A 16,580-nucleotide genomic window follows, 5' to 3' on the forward strand; every position below is an offset into this window, starting at 1 on the left:
ACGAATAATTAAAAACCGAATTACTAGAGTGCACTAATAAACAGGAAGTGATAGGAGTTAGTTACAAACGTAAATACTCCTAATCAGAGCATAGTAAGTCTAGGTGCAGTCCAGTAGGACAAGTACTAGTTATACAATACCAGGAATGTCCTACTAATATTTAGATAAGTCAGAACTGCCGACGTCCTCAAGCCACTAACAACAAGCTTACTTAAAACCTGGAGGGGCGCAAAACAGAAAACGTGAGTGGGCAAAAACAAATGTTTTACAAAATCATTTCATTTATCAACATATTTAATACCTCACTGTAAAACATGTATACTTTTCCTAGAATCAAGATATAAGCATATATATATATATATATATATATCTGAAATCATAACAATTCAATTCATGCTTCGCATAAACATATTCATATGTATGCCATGCCAAAATATAGCAAAGTAAACAATTCAGATAAGAATAAATTCATAGAAATATGATATGTTAGCTGGAACCCCTGTGGTAGTCTGTACGGTTGAATTCATAGCTCAAATTTACTCTAGCCAGAGATAATACAATAACTTATACGGCAACATACTGCACATAAGTCGAAACGATTAAAATGGAGTCTGTACGACAAGATTGGGTGTAATATAATTATGCTCAATTCTATTCTCTCATAATAGTCGGGCGATAAATCCCTAGTTATCTATGAGTCGGAACCATAAATAAGGTCTGTACAACAAGATTGTGCACTTAAGTTGGATCCAGTATGAGCATATAGTGCGGGAGGTGACGCAAATAAACAGGCATGTACTTCACATCTTTGGCTAAATCACAATCATCCTAGGTGTAGTTTTATGAGTTCAACATTATTCAATCACATATCACATATCACCGATGGTTCACTTTGATAAATAATTCAGTTTGTTTTGGTAAAAAAATGTGGTTTTCTAATTTACTTTGATAAATAGTTCAGTTTGCTTTGGTAAAAAAATATGGTTTTCTAGTTTACTTTGATAAATAATTCAGTTTGCTTTGGTAAAAAAATGTGGTTTAGTTAGATAAATAGTTCAATTTGTTTTAGTAAAAAAGTGTGGTTTTCTAGTTCAGTTTGATAAATAGTTCAGTTTGCTTTTGTAAAAAAATGTGGTTTGGTTTGATAAATAGTTCATTTTGATAAATAGTTCAATTTGATAAATAGTTCAATTTGTTTTGGTAAAAAAGTGTGGTTTGGTTTGATAAATAGTTCAGTTTGCTTTGGTAAAAAAGTGTGGTTTTCTAGTTCACTTTGATAAATAGTTTAGTTTGATAAATAGTTCAGTTTGATAAATAGTTCAGTTTGATAAACCTAATGTATAAAATGGTGTTCATAATTCGCCCTCCAAAAAATCGATTTCCCTCTTAAACCTAATGAATTGCCTACATGGCTCAATGATATACACAAGTGTGTACTTGAACATGAAACTCCACATGATGCACAGAAGAACACAGTTAGTCTTTGAAACTGCAAAGCAACCTACTACCATCCAGCGGACATGAGATTCATTCCCCTTCCTCTTTGAGCATGTGCTTCTCTTCCACTACAACATGCATTGTCAAATCAAAATCCATCCAAGTGCCAATCCAAGATGCATATGTACAAGCATCGGAACGAAGGAAGCAAATAGTATAACCTGGAACATAAACCAAAGTTACGGGAAAAGCCAAATTTCAGACGCCAAGAATCCGGACAAAACAGAAAATGATGTTCTCATACATCGTTTGATAAATAGTTCAGTTTGCTTTGGTAAAAAAGTGTGGTTCAGTTTGATAAATAGTTCACTTTGCTTTGGTAAAAAAGTGTGGTTTATGATGCGAAATATATAAGCACACAAATTAAACCCTCTTTTTATCAAATGTAGTAAAGTATGTAAGTAGGGATCGTTCTAGGCCGGGGATTAGGAGGGATTGCTAAACACTTGAAAACTGACTTAAAAACATAAAAATAAAATTTAAAACACTAAACTAGACTCAAAGAATGCAAAACTATACTTTAAAATACTTAAACAAACATAAAACTCAAAACAGCAACCTAATGACTCAAAACTACCTAAAAACCACTTTCTGGGCAGTTTTGAGAACCTAACAAGAACTTGGACGAAGTTGGATGAAAACTTGAATAAAAATACTTAGAAACACAAATCAAAACACTTTCTAACTAATCTAAGACTTCAAAATAAAGGGGGATTTGTTTTGGACGAAAATTGAAAACAAAACAGAAACTTTAAAACAAAACAGATTGTAAAACGTTTTTGGATGAAAAGGATGGATAAAAGGCTAGTTAGGAGGTTCTTCTCCACACATGACACACTTGCAAACAAAATGATTTTCAGTTGTTCTTTCAATAAATTATGAAACTCAACACCCCAAGTTAATTAGATACGCTTAAATTAACCTTCAAGTTCTCCTTAAGTTAATGAATTGGATGGAAAAGCGCATACAACAATTCAAAGCATTCCTCAAAGGTTCCTTACGTGATGAGCACAATAAAGATACAATCAAGAATCATGAAGCACAATGAGAACTATAAGTGTTAACGAGGCATTCGTTACTATGATGAGCATGAAACTAGTGCCAAGAATTCATTCAACGCGATCGTTTTCAAGCGACCTTCACTACTTGTGATTATAAGATTGTAACTATTAGGTGAAACTCCCTCATAATCTAGCATCATATTCATGCATGAAAACTAAGCGTGCACTCTCAATCAACATACACAAATAAGTTATCAATCAAGTAGATGAACGAATTGAATCCGCAACTTATGAAATAACAACTGAATGTAATCAAATCATATTGCAAGCATGTACATGGTTTCAAATCACCCCCCAACTAAGGGGGTTTAGTTCCTCATTCTTGCAATACAAAGATACATAAAATTAGACATTAAAATCAAGGGAAAGAAAACACCTAAAATGCTCCAACTTGGAAAGCAAGTGCATCAATGGATCTCCCTTCCTCCTTGTTGCGGCATGAAGCTTGTGGACAGATTTTTGGGTGGATTTATGGTGTAGAATGGATGGGGAATGATATGGAGGGGTTTAGGGTGAGTGTGGAAGAGTGTTTGATGGTTGGAAGGTGGTGGAATACTAGGCAAAGAGGGTGGAAGAAGGTGGAGTGGTTGTTATGTTTTCTAGGCACTAGAATGGTGTTTTTGGGGTGTTTTGCTTCCTAGGGTGTGTATGGACGAATTTCTGTGATAAAATGATGAATATGGGGGATTGTTCTTTGGCCAAGGGGTGTAAACATGTATTTATAGGCCCCCAAAAACCTTAGAAAATAAGGTTAGGTTAAGGATGAAATGCATGGCAATTTGTGTGTGTGGTGTGCAATGGTCCAAGGGTGAAAATGAAGTAATGATGCAAAGTGTGAAGGGTAAAATGGAGTGGTGTTGTAGCTAGGGAGCATGAATGATTGTGTACATTGCATAGAGATGGAAAGGGAGGTGAAATGTGTCAACAAATGGGTCAAAGGTGCAACAACATGTGTTGCACATGGCATTGGATTCCAAATGTGAATGATGGAGCATCAATTGGTGCATGTAATGGATGTAAAGGTTGTCTAAAATCTAATGGGTGAAGGGAACAAGAGGTATCAAGCAATTGAGTGAAATAATTAAATGAATTAAAGCATGAAATCAGAAATTATGTAGGGGACAAGAGTGATCAAGCATGGCATGGAATCCAAAGGGAATTCTATGTGGTTTGCATGGCAAGGAATGCAAGTTGGGGTGACAGATTTTTGGGCTGTTTTCTTCATCTTTTGGACCATAATTCTTCATATTCTTGGCCTCTTTAGTTCTCAAATTCGTCCATCCACTTGGCCCATGCATTTGCTATCCATTCCAAGCCCGAAACATGCTCCAAAGGCCTCCAAAATGCATCTTCTTGCATACTTTGTACTTAGAGTCTTTCACTTTGCAAGTGGGCTTCTTTGCATGTGTATGAGTTGTCATTGTTTATCCTTGCAATTACACACACACACTTGCACACACATATGCCCAAAACGTCCATCCTCATGCATGCAATCCATTTGAGCCCAATATTGATCCAACATGCACCAAAATGCACTTTTCTTGCCAAGGTTGTTATTAAGACCTACAAACAAATGAAAATGGCTTTAAACACTAAAATAACTAAAGAAACACAACGTAAACACACAAGAACAAGCCAATTAAGTCGCATAAATATGCTCCTATCAAATTCCCCCACACTTAGCTTTTGCTAGTCCTCGAGCAAAACAAAGAAATAAAACGAAACAAAACAAATAAAACACAACCTAAACCTTCCAACATTTGCCTCAGGGATTTCCAATGCACATGACATGTTAAAAATCATTATCCCCACAGATTTGAGTCATCTTTACACTTAAGCACATACTTAATCATAGTCACCACTTACTAGTTCACAATTAATCAATTAAAACAATGTTTTTGATGTAGTAATATGCCTTAGAGAATTCACTCAATTCCTTACAAGATATGCACTCAATTTTCACTCAGATTTTCCAACTACACACCCTATACTAGTTATATGTGAGAAGATTGATGTAGATATGAAAACGAATGCTCACATATATGTATCACAAAGAAAGCAATTTCTGGAGTTAATAAGCATGTTTAGATATGATCTCATGAATGGAATGCTATTACTTAGATGCGAGAACCAGTGACACCATATGCTCATATCAATTTCAAACTCCACATATTGAAACGCATGACACTCAAGATGAAGTTAAGGGTTGTAACGGGGCTTGGGGTGATGGCTAACAAATGAAGGATAAGGATAACAATCGTTCTTAAAGCAATAGCAAGTAAAGTAATGAAATTGAAACTTAGAATTCACTTAGATTGCAGTAATCAACTTTTAACACGAAGGGAAGATTCAAGCAATAATTAGGGCCGAATTCTATGTTTTGGACCCTTTCTTCAACAAGCAGCACTTTAAAACTCTTTTTCGCATATTTTTCAACTCTTTTTTTTTTTTTTTTTTTTTTTTTTTTTTTTCAACTCTTCTTTTCTTTTCAACAAGCATAATAACTCACACTTCCCCCACACTTGTTTTCTGCCATACATTAATCAAAAGAAATTCAATTTGAATTATGTTTTACTATGCTTCAAGAACAAGGGTATGGATGGTCCTAAACTAGGCTAGGTAAGGATAATGTGGTTTAACAAAGAATGTAGGCTATCAAGGCTCAATGGGGTTAACTTAAACATATAACGATATGGGATACATGGCAGTTTGGCTTTGGTGGTGGTAACTACATAACTTCATCTTGAATATGTTTTATGCAAATCAATAGCATGCTTTGAATGAAATAGGCATGAGTTCTAGCATTTGGAACTAAATGATGAAACGCCTTCTAAGTAATAACCAAGCAAAGAATAATGAGATCATGCAATGACTTTAGAAAACAAGAATGCACAGATTTTAACTCTCCAAATAAACGTTTAAGCTCAAGTCTCACAAGGTTGTAGCGTTAGTTTGAGTTCTTTCCTTCAAGCATGTTACAAAAACTACTTTTTTCTTCTTTTATGATTACATGTGATTTCATAAGTTATAACCACAACCACGCATAAATAAAGAGTAAATCAAACTTTCATCAATGTTTATAACTCTCTTTAACAGTCATGCAATTACAAACCGAATCCTCATCATTGTGTTGGAAGGTACCCTAAGACACAAATAAGCGCACAAAAACAACTCTTTTTTTGGATTTTCAAAAACAATTTTTCAAATTTTTATGAATTTTCGGATTTTGATGTCAAAACACACTGAAACACTCCAAAACAGCTTAAAAAATACTTAAAACAACAAGGAACAACACTAGAAGTAATGGGTGATAAATTTCTACGAATTTTATGCAAAACAATGGTTACCCCCCCACACTTAAATCAAACATTGTCCTCAATGTTTCAAGCATATACTCACACCAAAAACAAGCAAATAATAAACGACAAATAAACATGACAAATATGGCAAAGTAAAAACCAGACAGAGTAGAGTTTAAGAACGCAAATCTGGTTTTGGAGATAGTTGATCTTGTTGACTTTCCACAGCTTTGAACTTGAACTGGATTGGAATTGTACGGCGAAGCTTTTCTCTTTGGCGATGTTGCAATTCCTTATTTGTTCTCCAAGCAGATGTGGCAGCCACGAGGGAGAGGTGTTGGTCTGTTTCTTTCTTTCCCAGTTTGCTGTTCATTTCCACGAAGTTTAATGTTAAAATCCTTTGCATATTTGTTAATGTTTCAAAATAGAAAGTCATAACCAAAAATAATTAAACAAGTAATAAAATAGACAATCAAACAGAATAAATGGGTTGCCTCCCTTAAAGCGCTTGCTTTAACGTCTTCCAGCCGGACGATGAACACCTTCACTTCTCCTTGGAACCCACGGCATGCAGTGGGATCTCCTCCACAACATGCTCCACAAAGTTCTCGTAGTATGGCTTCAAGAGATGTCCATTCACCTTGAATTCTTGCCCGGTTCTCAAGCTCTTAATTTGGACTGCACCATGCACAAAAAGATTAGTAACAACAAACGGGCCAACCCATTTGGAACGTAACTTACCAGGGAATAGACGAAGGCGGGAGTTGAACAACAACACTTTCTGCCCAATTTCGAAAGTCTTGCCTCGAAGCATCTTATCATGGAATGCCGTGGTCTTCTCTTTGTAAATTCTAGCATTCTCATAAGCTTCATGCCTTATCTCATCAAGTTCACTCAATTGAAGCTTTCGATGAATTCCAGCTTGGTCCACATTCAAATTGAAGGTCTTGATGGCCCAATGAGCTCTATGTTCTAATTCCACGGGAAGATGGCAAGGCTTGCCATACACAAGTCGAAAAGGAGACATACCAATGGGGGTCTTGTAAGCCGTTCGATACGCCCATAGTGCATCATCCAGCCGTAAGCTCCAATCTTTTCTATTTGGCCCAACGGTCTTCTCCAAAATCTGTTTGATCTCACGATTAGATACCTCGGCTTGGCCATTGGTTTGGGGGTGGTAAGGTGTGGAAACCTTATGCGTCACATGATACTTCTTGAGTAATGCCCCAATGGTACGGTTGCAAAAATGAGACCCTCCATCACTGATTAGCACCCTAGGCATCCCAAATCTAGAAAAGATATTAGTTTTCACAAAATCTGCCACAACTTTAGAATCGTTAGTTCGAGTGGCTTTCGCTTCCACCCACTTTGAAACATAATCAACGGCAAGTAATATGTAGGTGAAACCAAAAGATGAAGGAAAAGGACCCATAAAATCGATACCCCAAACATCAAAGATTTCAACAACAAAGATGGGTACCTGCGGCATTTGATCTTTTTGGCTAATATTACCTGTCCTTTGGCAGCGATCACATGTTAAACAGAAGGTTCTAGCATCTTTAAACAAAGTAGGCCAATAAAAACCACATTCAAGAACCTTAAAAGCTGTCCTTTGGGTGCCAAAGTGACCCCCACATGCATATGTGTGACAAAAACTTAAAATTGAGTGAAAATCTGATTCATGCACACATCTTCTTATAACCTGATCTGAACAATATTTCCACAAGTATGGGTCATCCCAAACATAAAATCTAGCATCCTTTTTAAGTTTATCACGTTGGAATTTGTTTAGGGTGCTAGGAACTTGTTTAGTCACCAAATAATTCACCAAATCCGCGTACCAAGGCTCACTTACCTGGATAGACATTAGTTGCTCATCGGGGAAGGTTTCAGAAATTGGCGATGCTTCCTCATGCACCATTCGACTTAGGTGGTCAGCCACCACATTCTCCACGCCCTTCTTATCCCGAATCTCAATGTCAAACTCTTGTAGAAGCAACATCCATCGAATTAGTCTAGGCTTGGCCTCCTTTTTTGTGAGTAAATACTTGAGAGCTGCATGATCAGTAAAAATAATAACTTTAGTACCAAGTAAGTATGATCGGAACTTATCTAATGCAAATACCACAGCAAGTAATTCTTTTTCAGTGGTGGAGTAATTTAATTGAGCATCATTTAGTGTCCTAGAGGCATAATAAATAACATGAGGTTGTTTGTTCTTTCGTTGCCCCAAAACAGCACCAATCGCATAATCCGAAGCATCGCACATCAACTCGAATGGAAGGCTCCAATCTGGAGGTGTGATAATGGGAGCCGAAGTAAGAGCTTCTTTTAATTGCTTGAATGCCGTGGAGCATGCATCATCAAACTCGAAAGCCACCTCTTTTTGAAGCAATCGGCATAGTGGTTGTGAAATCTTGGAGAAATCCTTTATGAAACGCCTATAAAAACCTGCGTGACCAAGAAACGAACGAACCTCTCTAACCGAAGTTGGAGAGGGTAAGTGACGAACAAGGTCTACCTTAGATTTATCCACTTCAATGCCTTCTTCAGAAATAATATGTCCTAGAACAATACCTTGCTTAACCATGAAGTGACATTTTTCCCAATTAAGCACAAGATTCGTTTCAACACAACGTTTCAAAATTAAGGTCAGATTACTCAAGCAATGATCGAATGAATTACCAAACACGCTGAAATCATCCATGAATATCTCAATAATTTTCTCCACATAATCAGAAAAGATACTCACCATGCATCGTTGAAATGTCGCAGGGGCATTGCACAAACCAAATGGCATGCGCCTGTATGCAAAGGTGCCAAAGGGGCACGTGAACGTTGTCTTTTCTTGGTCCTCCGGAGCTATCACAATTTGGTTATATCCGGAATATCCATCAAGAAAGCAATAAAATTTATAACCGGCTAACCTTTCTAACATTTGATCCAGGAATGGCAACGGAAAGTGATCTTTCCTTGTCATGGCATTTAACTTCCTGTAATCAATACAAACACGCCAACCGGTCACCACACGAGTGGGTACAAGCTCTTGTTCTTCATTCTTCACCACCGTGATCCCGGACTTCTTTGGAACAACCTGCACGGGAGACACCCAACGACTATCAGAAATAGGGTATATAACACCACAGTCAAGCAATTTTATAACCTCCTTCTTTACTACTTCCAACATGGGTGGATTAAGGCGACGTTGAGCCTCCCGAGATGGCTTAGCTCCCTCCTCCAAAAGGATGCGATGCATGCACGTGGTGGGACTAATGCCTTTGATATCCGCCAAGGTCCATCCAATGGCAGATTTGTGCTCCTTTAACACCCTTATCAACTTGTCTTCTTCTTGGGCCGTGAGTGAGCTAGATATGATGACGGGTAGTGTTTGATCTTCTCCCAAGAAAACATACTTCAAGTGACAAGGTAATGGCTTCAACTCAAGTGTAGGTGGCTGCACAATGGATGGAAGTAACTTGTTAGCCAAAATCGAATCTAAAATTGAGAGTGAAGACTTACCAGAATGTGATGTCAATGACTCGAGGGCCGCGACCATTTCAAACACTTCACCACAAGGGGGCACGGCAATATGGTCAGATTCCATGCCGTGGGTTGCTTGGATTCCCCCACACTTGTTTCTTGCTCCTATGCCGTGTACTAAGGCTATTTCAAGTGCATCGTCGTTCATTCGATCCAAATGTACCTGTGCCAAAGAATCAACAATGTCAATAGCGAAACAAGAATGGTCCTCCATTGGATATTTAATGGTTTCAAAAAGATTAAAACGAATAATGTCTCCATCAAACTCCATGGTTAATGTTCCCATAAACACATCTATTTTTGTTCTCGCTGTTTTCATGAATGGTCGGCCTAGCAAGATTGGCAATGATGGAGCATGGCTTGAATCCTCCATTTCTAAGACATAAAAATCTGCAGGAAAGATAAGATGATTGACCTGCACTAAAACATCCTCAAGGACTCCCTTGGGATAAGCGTTAGAACGATCGGCCAATTGAATTATCACGCCATCTTGTTTTAACTCACCAAGGTTCATTGATGCATAAATGGAATATGGCATAACATTAATAGAAGCACCTAAATCTAACATGCATTTTTCAAATCTAGTGTTTCCAATTACGCATGGGATAGTAAAGCTCCCTGGATCCTTACACTTTGGAGGTAACTTCCGTTGCAAAACCGCAGATACATTTTCACTTACCTTCACAACTTCTTTGTTTGAAATTCTTTTCCTAGTTGTGCATAATTCTTTTAAAAACTTTGCGTACCTGGGCACTTGCTTAATAGCATCAAGTAAAGGAATGTTCACTTGGACTTTTCGAAAGGTATCCAAAATGTCCTTTTCGCTTTCTTCTTTCTTCGATTGTGCAAATCTACGAGGGAAAGGAACATTGGGCAGATTAGTGTTCGAAATCACAACATTTGGAACATTCTTACCTGAGGTGGACGGATGGGATGTCTTAGATGGCTGCTGCATGGGTGATGGTACCCTTGCCGTGGGGTAGGTGTTCTCATCTTCCTTGAGTTGTATCTTCTCATCTTCCTTGTTTCTCACCTCTTTTCCACTTCGTAATGTGATAGCCTTTGCAGATTTGAAGCCACCCTTTGGATTGACCACCGTAGTGCTTGGTAACTTACCATTTTCACGGAATTGCCCCAAAAATTCGGCCATTTGTCCCATTTGCTTCTTCAGCTCATTAACCTCCTTTGCTTGGTTCTGCATTCCCTGCGCCATGGTGGTTAGTAACTGATATGTTTTATCATCATTCATAGACGTACCTGGGTTGGTTTGGGAAGATTGTGCCTGAGGAGGTGGTTGTGGTTCCATTGGCCTTGGAAAGAAACCCGGGGGTTGTCGGAATCCACTTTGTTGGCCATATTGTGGTGCATCTCTCCATCTGAAATTGGGGTGGTCACGCCATCCCGGGTTGTATGTATTGGAGAAAGGATCATTCCTTGGTTGGTTTTGATTCCCATAACCCACAGCATTGGCCGATTCCCATCCTCCATTCTCAATTAATTGAGGGCATTGATCAGATTGGTGTCCTTGAATGGAGCATACACCACAGATTGTAGTTCCTTGCGTTTTGGGGCCTTCAACCAACTGCGATAACATAGACGTAAGGTTAGCCATTTGGGATTGTAACTCAGAAATAGAACTTACCTCATTGACATGATGTGGCCGTGGGGTGTCTCTTTGCCCAACACCTTCATATTGTTGTGCATTGAGTGCTCGATTCGCAATGAGAGTTTTGGCATCCCTAGGTGTCTTATCCACTAGAGCTCCTCCCGCGGAAGCATCCAACATTTGTCGTTCAAGTGGTAAAAGACCTTCGTAAAAGTATTGAAGAAGTAACTCCTCCTTCATCTGATGCTGTGGACAAGAAGCAACAAGTGATTTAAATCGTTCATAATAAGATGGAAAAGATTCACCTTGGCTTTGCTGAATTCCACTTATTTTTTTACGAAGAAGAATGATACGAGAAGTTGGGAAAAACTTCTCCAGAAACGCCCTCTTCATACTCTCCCAAGATGTAACTGTACCGGGAGCCAACTCGTATAACCAATCCTTGGCTTTGTCCATTAAAGAGAATGGAAAAGCCTTCATCTTTAAAATACTTCCGTCAACGGTAATCGGAGTCATACTTGAGCACACCACTTCAAATTCCTTCAAATGTTTGTTCGGATCCTCCATGGAAAGCCCATGGAACTTTGGAATGTGGTGGAGCAAACTTGACTTTAACTCGAACTCTTCGGTTTTACCTTGAGCAGCCATGGGATATTGGATACACAATGGTGCGGCATTATCCAAACCCGAGGCGGCAAGCTCCTTGAGTGTACGGTTGTCCATGGCTATACCTTGCTCTTCTAATTCAGGCTCGGGACTAAGAGGATTAGACTCTTGCAATTTCTTTTTCGTTCTCAAAGTCCTCTCAAAATCACCGTCAAAGTCGGAGATATGCTCACGAACAGGTTGTGAGCTACGGGTCATAAACTAGTACCTAAAAACAAAGAAAACAAAACAAATCAGCAACTTAAACAGAAACTTAAACAAAATACAATAATTCGAAAGAAAACAATCCAAGAGATTAGCAAAGTTGCTAATCCCCGGCAACGGCGCCAAAATTTGATGCGAAATATATAAGCACACAAATTAAACCCTCTTTTTATCAAATGTAGTAAAGTATGTAAGTAGGGATCGTTCTAGGCCGGGGATTAGGAGGGATTGCTAAACACTTGAAAACTGACTTAAAAACATAAAAATAAAATTTAAAACACTAAACTAGACTCAAAGAATGCAAAACTATACTTTAAAATACTTAAACAAACATAAAACTCAAAACAGCAACCTAATGACTCAAAACTACCTAAAAACCACTTTCTGGGCAGTTTTGAGAACCTAACAAGAACTTGGACGAAGTTGGATGAAAACTTGAATAAAAATACTTAGAAACACAAATCAAAACACTTTCTAACTAATCTAAGACTTCAAAATAAAGGGGGATTTGTTTTGGACGAAAATTGAAAACAAAACAGAAACTTTAAAACAAAACAGATTGTAAAACGTTTTTGGATGAAAAGGATGGATAAAAGGCTAGTTAGGAGGTTCTTCTCCACACATGACACACTTGCAAACAAAATGATTTTCAGTTGTTCTTTCAATAAATTATGAAACTCAACACCCCAAGTTAATTAGATACGCTTAAATTAACCTTCAAGTTCTCCTTAAGTTAATGAATTGGATGGAAAAGCGCATACAACAATTCAAAGCATTCCTCAAAGGTTCCTTACGTGATGAGCACAATAAAGATACAATCAAGAATCATGAAGCACAATGAGAACTATAAGTGTTAACGAGGCATTCGTTACTATGATGAGCATGAAACTAGTGCCAAGAATTCATTCAACGCGATCGTTTTCAAGCGACCTTCACTACTTGTGATTATAAGATTGTAACTATTAGGTGAAACTCCCTCATAATCTAGCATCATATTCATGCATGAAAACTAAGCGTGCACTCTCAATCAACATACACAAATAAGTTATCAATCAAGTAGATGAACGAATTGAATCCGCAACTTATGAAATAACAACTGAATGTAATCAAATCATATTGCAAGCATGTACATGGTTTCAAATCACCCCCCAACTAAGGGGGTTTAGTTCCTCATTCTTGCAATACAAAGATACATAAAATTAGACATTAAAATCAAGGGAAAGAAAACACCTAAAATGCTCCAACTTGGAAAGCAAGTGCATCAATGGATCTCCCTTCCTCCTTGTTGCGGCATGAAGCTTGTGGACAGATTTTTGGGTGGATTTATGGTGTAGAATGGATGGGGAATGATATGGAGGGGTTTAGGGTGAGTGTGGAAGAGTGTTTGATGGTTGGAAGGTGGTGGAATACTAGGCAAAGAGGGTGGAAGAAGGTGGAGTGGTTGTTATGTTTTCTAGGCACTAGAATGGTGTTTTTGGGGTGTTTTGCTTCCTAGGGTGTGTATGGACGAATTTCTGTGATAAAATGATGAATATGGGGGATTGTTCTTTGGCCAAGGGGTGTAAACATGTATTTATAGGCCCCCAAAAACCTTAGAAAATAAGGTTAGGTTAAGGATGAAATGCATGGCAATTTGTGTGTGTGGTGTGCAATGGTCCAAGGGTGAAAATGAAGTAATGATGCAAAGTGTGAAGGGTAAAATGGAGTGGTGTTGTAGCTAGGGAGCATGAATGATTGTGTACATTGCATAGAGATGGAAAGGGAGGTGAAATGTGTCAACAAATGGGTCAAAGGTGCAACAACATGTGTTGCACATGGCATTGGATTCCAAATGTGAATGATGGAGCATCAATTGGTGCATGTAATGGATGTAAAGGTTGTCTAAAATCTAATGGGTGAAGGGAACAAGAGGTATCAAGCAATTGAGTGAAATAATTAAATGAATTAAAGCATGAAATCAGAAATTATGTAGGGGACAAGAGTGATCAAGCATGGCATGGAATCCAAAGGGAATTCTATGTGGTTTGCATGGCAAGGAATGCAAGTTGGGGTGACAGATTTTTGGGCTGTTTTCTTCATCTTTTGGACCATAATTCTTCATATTCTTGGCCTCTTTAGTTCTCAAATTCGTCCATCCACTTGGCCCATGCATTTGCTATCCATTCCAAGCCCGAAACATGCTCCAAAGGCCTCCAAAATGCATCTTCTTGCATACTTTGTACTTAGAGTCTTTCACTTTGCAAGTGGGCTTCTTTGCATGTGTATGAGTTGTCATTGTTTATCCTTGCAATTACACACACACACTTGCACACACATATGCCCAAAACGTCCATCCTCATGCATGCAATCCATTTGAGCCCAATATTGATCCAACATGCACCAAAATGCACTTTTCTTGCCAAGGTTGTTATTAAGACCTACAAACAAATGAAAATGGCTTTAAACACTAAAATAACTAAAGAAACACAACGTAAACACACAAGAACAAGCCAATTAAGTCGCATAAATATGCTCCTATCAGTTTAGTTTGATAAACCTAATGTATAAATTGTGACGCAACTCACTGAGACTCCCTGCAAACAAAAACAATCACCCTCCCATCCATCCTCCCTCCTATATCCTTGAGCAGCCCGAAACCCTTTCACCTTCAGCAGCCTAAAATGTAACAAGATGAACAAGAAAATCCTTACACTACTCCAAACTATCCAAAAGAGCCATAACAGATGAACAATAAGAATGACTTACAGCAAGACCAACAGCTCCCAATCCAAAGATGGCAATAGATGAACCCTTCGGTTTTGCAACATTCACAGTGGCGCCAAAACCTTCAAATACACCAACAGAAACAATAATTGATTACTCTAGAAAGAAAAGTTGGAAAATCCTTAATTTCTGATTCCAACTTTTTCACTGTCCAAATGGGAGAAGTCTTTCGAACCTGTGCATATTCCGCAACTAAGAACACGAACTTTGTCAAGGGGAGCAGCCAGGTTGATCTTAGCAACAGAACCAACATGACAAACAGTGTATTCACTGAAGGTAAAAGTACCTAAAAAATGATAAATTGGTTTTCCATCCTTGGGGAACCTGGACTGGCCATCATTGATCATGGTACCCCTATCAGTATTGATCCTCAACAGATCACACATGTTGCTTTCCTTCGACTTACAGTGCGCGCACTCTTTGCACTCCCCAGTGAACACAGGGAGGACGTGGTCACCCGGCTGGAGTTCAGTTACGCCCTCGCCTACGCTTTCCACAACTCTAAACACAAAATGTTAAGCAAACAAAATTTAGAAAGGTAAACAAACCGCGTAAAATGGAAGCAAATACTAAGTTAATTACAAATTATGTAGCTTTAATATTCAGAGATGTGTACATACCCTCCAGCTTCATGACCGAAAATGCGAGGAAACAGCGGTTGTTGTCCCTAGCACATAACATATATGTTTCAATTCCAATAGCTGACATTCTAAGCACGAAAATGCCTTGTATAGGATTTATCATCACATTAGACTTAGCACTCAAAATCATGCTTAACTTCACTAATCAATTGCAAGTTAAGGACTAAGTACTATAAACATATGAAGGATCATGCTTAATGATGTAGTTATCGATACGCAGATATTAAAGTAGAAAATGGCATTCAAAGTTGAAGTTTTTACTTTGGCTTCCCAGAAGTGGACATCGGTGTGGCAAAGAGAGGTGAAGAGGATCTTCAAGCGAACTTCATGTTTCTACAGTGGTGCCACCTCCACTTCCTCAATTGACAGTGGCTTCCCCACTTCCCATGCCACCGCGACTGCAACCAAAAAATCCCAATGCGATTAGCAACAAATACATCGATAAAATCAGTATTTTTACCACAATTACCGTCAACAATATCAAGATTGACAAAATGTAATGAAATCTACAATTTATGGAAAAATAGAGACAAAAATTCATTACAGCAGAATATTCAGTCCGCTGCCAAGTTAATTTCTTTTTAATCAATTTCGAAATTTTCAAAACTAAAATTTAACATCTCATGAAATCCACGAAAACCAAATCCTCATCCTCATCATTACCAATTATAAACAATATTTAAAACAAAATAGAAAAATAAAACAGCAGTACGATCATGTAAACAATATTTAAAACAAAATAGATCATTGGATTCATAGAAATCTCAAGCGTTCGAGAACTAATGATGTATGAAAAAGAAATTCAACTGCAAAGATTCAAAATCATAAATTGAAAACAAGAATGAAACAGCAACATGCAATTTTTTGAAAACAAAAACCAGATCGAAAGAGAAAGGTAACGTGTTATACTGACAGGGGAACTCGAGCTCCAGAGAATCGATGCTGAGAAGGTCGCCCGTGCTTATCCGATTCGATCGATTCGATTGATTTGAAAAATTGTGGAACTCAAATTGAATTGAAAACAAAAATACATATTGGGTGGAGAGATCGAGAGAGAAGGAGAGAGATTCGATCGATTCGATTGAAAAATCGAGGAATTGGAATTGAACTTGGAAATAAAAGGATTCATATGTGTTCTTCGTTCACTTCGTTCACTTCCTTCACTTCTCTTTCTCTCTTAGATGTGTCAGGAAGAAATGGGGGAGACAGACCACAGCAGAGCAGAGAGACCCATAAAGGAAGAGAGATTAAACGGAGAAATGCTTTGCCGTCAGGGGCAAAATCGGACACTCACTGTTTGGGC

The 16,580-nt window shown here is 38.2% G+C and overlaps 1 protein-coding gene across 1 annotated transcript; it reads right to left on the minus strand.

The window, feature by feature from the left end:
- Positions 1-1,323: 1,323 nt before the first annotated feature.
- On the minus strand, positions 1,324-16,539 carry LOC139195339 (alcohol dehydrogenase 1-like). The gene is made up of 6 exons (XM_070820716.1): positions 16,191-16,539; positions 15,539-15,675; positions 15,257-15,303; positions 14,812-15,137; positions 14,619-14,698; positions 1,324-1,565 (listed from the first exon to the last, which is right to left on the minus strand). Exons 4-6 carry the CDS (start codon positions 15,020-15,022, stop codon positions 1,353-1,355), a joined length of 504 nt encoding a protein of 167 aa, XP_070676817.1. The 5' UTR covers positions 15,023-15,137; positions 15,257-15,303; positions 15,539-15,675; positions 16,191-16,539; the 3' UTR covers positions 1,324-1,352.
- Between the last annotated feature and the right edge of the window lie 41 nt (positions 16,540-16,580).

This window comes from Malus domestica, chromosome 04 (assembly GCF_042453785.1).
Source record: "Malus domestica chromosome 04, GDT2T_hap1".
NCBI classification, from domain to species: Eukaryota; Viridiplantae; Streptophyta; class Magnoliopsida; order Rosales; family Rosaceae; genus Malus; species Malus domestica.

Bases quoted from the DNA above. Each gene is read 5' to 3' on its own strand.
- LOC139195339 (XM_070820716.1), bottom strand. From the start codon at position 15,022: ATGTGTGATCTGTTGAGGATCAATACTGATAGGGGTACCATGATCAAT. The intron at 14,699-14,811 runs GTTCGAAAGACT...GTGTATTTGAAG, and splicing joins TAGTTGCGGAATATGCACAG to GTTTTGGCGCCACTGTGAAT. The intron at 1,566-14,618 runs GTAAGTCATTCT...TGCATGTTGTAG, and splicing joins TGGGAGCTGTTGGTCTTGCT to TGGAAGAGAAGCACATGCTC.